This window comes from Lucilia sericata, unplaced genomic scaffold (assembly GCF_015586225.1).
Source record: "Lucilia sericata isolate MDLA Ls3-8-SP2 unplaced genomic scaffold, ASM1558622v1 Contig003262F_arrow, whole genome shotgun sequence".
Classification (NCBI taxonomy): Eukaryota; Metazoa; Arthropoda; class Insecta; order Diptera; family Calliphoridae; genus Lucilia; species Lucilia sericata.
This window is the reverse complement of record NW_023996786.1, coordinates 1-5,000: the sequence shown is the minus strand read 5'-3', so window position 1 is coordinate 5,000 and position 5,000 is coordinate 1. Positions and strand designations below refer to the sequence as shown.

The following is a 5,000-nucleotide window of genomic DNA, read 5'->3' as shown; positions in this document are numbered from 1 at the left end:
GTCCTAACACAAAAGTGGTGTATATACTAAGATTAAGAAGCTCTTGATGTTCTGGGCGTGAGAATAACCATTCATTGCCTTGGATTCATCAAACTCTGAAGAGATACTTAAAATACCGGAAGTTACATATAAAATATGGTTCCGGATTTGGGAGGATTTCTCACATTAGTTTCAATTGTTTGGCAAGGAGACCCCATAGCAAGAGTTATTCTCAAAACTCGAGTTCTAACAAAATCGAAGGATCTCATAACCTTTTAAAGAAGATATCTATTTGGGGTCTTGTCAATCGTCCAATAGTAATTTTACATAATTTGGGTGCGCAACTCTGGCCGCACATATATATGTATAAGTATAATTCCGGCATTGGATTTTACCATATGGAGTGTACGTTTTAAGATATGGAGGGTCGCACCTATTTTGCAATGTCCGAGTGTAAATGTACACTCTGAACTCTCGATTCGATTGTGTAAGAGCTTTGCGCCTTCTTTTCTTGCAAGATAAACATCAGAAAGACATGGAAACTTAAATCTTTGTTTAGAAATTTTGATTTTCATTTAGATATTAGTCCTAAGGAATCTCCTCACATTTGTTGGAGACCACAGAAAAATAAGACCGATATAATTAGAGAAGAACTATTTTAAGTTCAAATGGTCGGGCATGCTCGACTTTCAAACTGTCAATTGATTTTAATTTATTAATCTCTTTAACTCACCTAAATGCATCGCTTAACAATTCATCCAATCTCGAAATCGATTCCTCTAAAATAATTTTCGAATTTTTACGATACATTTTCAAATTATTAAGAAAGCTGCGAGATGAATCCAAATGGGCATAATTGATGTACATTCCAAAATCATCGGCTCTACTTTCCCACGATGTAATACACATATTGTAAAGGGAAGATTTCTCAGTTGTACTGTTAAAATTTAAAATATCAAAAACGGGACGATCCATGAGCAGGGCATAGAGCAAAACATGTGGTACCGTAGTATTGGGAGCTTGAGGATTAGAGCATTCATTCATACTGGTTAAGGTGGGTCTAAGTTTGGCCTCGAACATAAAAGCATCATCGGTATACTTTTGACGTAGCAAATGCCAAGCTGAAGTGAGTTTTTGAATCTTGCGGGAAAAATAAATTTAGTTATAATTTAACGCTATATGCAAAAAGATTTTAAGACTTACTTGAGGCATACACAAACCCAACATTATGGTGGAAAATCCAAATAGATTTCCCAAAGCAGTCTTCGTCTCTACCGCTACTTGTATCCATTTACTTAATATTTCGGCACGATCTAAATCTGTTTGACAGGTGAGTATTGTTACGGCCACCATTAATTTTAAGCATTGCGTACGCTCTACTATATCTTTGCGAAATATTTTACCCTGTGGCAGAGTCAACATTTCCAGACCGGAGTAATCAAAAATATTATTACAATTATTGCTTTCTGACTCGGGTTCCGAATTGGGTTCTTCTATTAGCAGGCCAATATCTATGCGTGTTATATGTTCGGCCAACATTTTGGGACCAGTTTCCAGTAACATGATTTTAAAAGTATTCAAGGCATCACCATCCAAGGGGTTGTTTTCGCACGAAGGCAAAAGAAGAGTGCTGAAATTCTCCACATCAAATTTGGAGGTCTGGAAGTAAGAAAGTAAACAAGAAATATAATAAACTTTAATATTCATTTAGTAAGGACTATTTACCCCTTTAAAAGAAGGTATTTCTAGAGTAAATAGCTGATCCTCTGCTGCCTCTACATCAAATTCACTCAAACTTTTCAACGTAACCGATGACACCGATGTGGTCATAAAGCGAGGATTTTTTATAATCACACCACGATGCATTATGAATTCATTCATATCTCCCGGCATTGAATCGCCCGAACCATTACCAGAATCGGAGCCACTCAATTGATATATACCAGCCATTCCACCCTGTCTCTGCAAAGGATATTGCTGTTCTAAACCCGATGGCTCCTTGTTAGGGCGAGACAAACTGCCAGTTTGGCCAGCATTACGATTTGGTTTTGGTGGTGGACTAGGTGGTTTTTCGGGTAATTCAGGGATTTTACTTATTTCCAAACTAGAAAACATACTAGCCGAAGAATCGGCATTAAAATCTCTAGCTAAACTGGAAGTACGATTAAGATTGTTGCGAAAATTATTGGTAGCTGGTCGTGGCAGTGAATGGGTGGTGAATTTTATATGATTATCCACCATATCGTTGGCTGTACAACGAGCTATAGTCTGAAAGCCATTGGTTGGTATTTTACCATGCATATTTAGATTTCTAAATGAGAGTGCAATTGGGTTTCATTAGGAGAACCGCAAATGCTATTGCTCTTTTCGAATTGGCTAAACGTCTAACATCAGGACGATAACCCTGACCATTGGCTTGGTTAAGCTGATTCATGGAACCGCTATTAACGATTGCATCCATGCCTGTACCACCTTGTATTACCCCATCAGCACTGTTGCCTGCTTCGGCATTTTTCATGTTAGACACCACAATTGCCTGAGCAGGAGTTAAACTTTGGGAACGTTGCTTCTTGGAAGGTAATCTTGGTGCGGTATTAAGTTTTCCTCGTGGTGGTGAAGACATGGGACTTTGTTGTTGCATTATCGGTTGTCCTATGGAGGTGGGCAAAGACTGCTGATGTTGTAGCATTCCATGCAATTGTTGCTGTTGACTGATGCCGGAACAGGTCATACCACCGAAACGAAATCCTGCATTTGCTGCTAAGGGTGAGTTAAGAGGACTTGGTCCTCTTAAACCTGCCAACATTTGGCTATGCAATTGATTTCCTACGATCTTGTGACCATAGAATGACAATGGGTAATTACGATTACAGGATATTGTATAAGAGCTCCAGAAGCCAAAGAAATGGGTTTACCTAATAAACAAAATGGCGTTGAAAACTATATCTCAAATTTTTATAATCTATAAAAACCTTACCAGAACCCACATAAAAAGTTATAAGATCGGAATGGCATCAAATGCATCCTCCTCAAACTGATATTGTATGCGTTCATACACGGTTTCGGGTTGTACCAAAATCTTAAAAGAAATAGAAAAATATATAATATACATATATATTAACAGATCCATAACTTGTCTTTCCCTCACCTTATTTATAACAAAATGCAATACCGCCCCATTGCTGCGACAAGTCAAAACATAATTATGCGGCTGAGATGTACAGTCTCTGATTAGAAATCTCCCTCTCGCTGAACAATCTCTTCGGCACGTTGCCGTGGCAGAGGACCATGATACCAAGCATGTGAACGTAAATCACGTGAATCTAAACTAAGTTCCCATTCTAGGGCTTTCTTAAGTGCTAAAGCCTCCTGCTGTTCATTTGTTGGCGGTAATATTGAACCCATCAACGATGTGGGCTGATTGAAAGAACCCGAATTCATAGAATCATTATCCATAGTGATGTCTTCGATTTTCGTGTCAGAATCGTTCGAAGGATTATCGCTATTGTTGTCACGTGGTTTTTAGTTCTTCATAGCTAAAAAAGTTTGGAAGGGAATAATTAATAACAAATTTAATGTTTAATAAAATATAATTTAATACTTATTCATCTAAAATAACTAATATAGAAAAGTATTTTAATTGTAAATAGTGAGAGATCTTCTATATCAAAAATTACCGAATTCTTTATCCCTGTTAACCTATTAACTCTCTCAGTAATATGAAGTAATTTCACAGAGAATATATAAGACAGTTACAGTGTTTATTGAAGGGAAGCCCAAGTCCACTTACATGTCTGTCTAGCACCCCAATGTTCTGTTATTACTGCTATCAACCTGATATATCCCGCCTGTTTCGGTTTAAAAGGTGTCTTTTACGTTTCTCATTGAAGGAGTGCCACAATAACTTGACCCCTTTACATGTGTCTAGGTTATCCCAGCCATTTTCAGTCTTTCAGGCAGTGATACATGCCATCGATACAGCCCCGAGAAGAATACGGGAACTGAATCTCGAAAAAGTCGATTTATACATAGATTCTAATATAATTACTGGACATTGTAGGATTGGACATATGACGGAACCTATGGGCCACCCACGTTATAGCTGCTGGACGAAGAAGAAGAGGAATCGGTACAACACCTTCTATGTGACTCGCCCAGCCTTACAAAAGCACAGACTACTGTATTTTGGTACAGCTCTTTTCCATGATCTGGACTGTCTCTGAGATGCGTCAAATTGGTTTAATTAGAAATACCAATTGGTTTTCATGGAGACCACAAGAACCAAGTACTCAACGCAATTAGGGAGGGAAACCATTCTCTCAACATAAGGCAGTGACAATTCTAAGGCTATCACAATGGGCCACAAGGCCTCCGAGTGAACACGCTAACTAGCGAGCAACCCACGTAACCTGACGAATATAATTTCTAAAAGCCTGACAATGGCAAAAAAAGATCTCCAGAATTTTAAACAGTAAAATGTATAATACAAAAGTTAAAAGTTTTATGTATAAGTTCAAAACATAAAGATCGAATTCCTGGCGACAACGACTGGTGGCTTCGATCTAGCCAGCGAAAGATCTAAAAATCTGAAATCATTTATTTTCTTCGATAACAATTCGGTTTATTAATTTCGTAACATTTAGAAATATTGGTCTAAGCTATCAACCCACGAAAGTTATGAGACAATCGGCTCTTCTCATAACAGGTGTTCTTGTTTTCTATGCTAAACTGGCTTCCCGTGGATCTCCTTGCTAAACAACTGGCAATGGATACTGCAGCCAGATTAAATATTACTAATAGATGGAACTTTTGTTCCAGAGGTCATGCAAAGATTGTAGATCTTCTCCCAAATCTACACCATGCCATTGACTACTGTATTCCGGAACCGTGTATTACGAGAAACTTCCGGTATATTATAAGCTCTGGTTATAATGAACCTACACCTGTAAATGTTGATGGACTAAATGTGTATACGGATGGTTCTAACACAATGGCGAGACATTCAAGAATTACCCACGTTT

The 5,000-nt window shown here is 38.0% G+C and overlaps 1 protein-coding gene across 1 annotated transcript in view; it reads right to left on the bottom strand.

The window, feature by feature from the left end:
• LOC119614699 (breast cancer anti-estrogen resistance protein 3 homolog) overlaps positions 1–3,493 on the bottom strand; it is a 6,010-nt gene extending 2,517 nt beyond the window's left edge. The window contains 10 exon segments of the mRNA XM_037970822.1: positions 713–1,119; positions 1,183–1,638; positions 1,705–2,291; positions 2,294–2,365; positions 2,368–2,853; positions 2,856–2,894; positions 2,957–2,983; positions 2,986–3,058; positions 3,128–3,213; positions 3,216–3,493. Coding sequence (XP_037826750.1) covers positions 713–1,119; positions 1,183–1,638; positions 1,705–2,291; positions 2,294–2,365; positions 2,368–2,853; positions 2,856–2,894; positions 2,957–2,983; positions 2,986–3,058; positions 3,128–3,213; positions 3,216–3,435 — 2,453 coding nt within the window. The 5' untranslated portion in view covers positions 3,436–3,493.
• Positions 3,494–5,000: the final 1,507 nt, after the last annotated feature.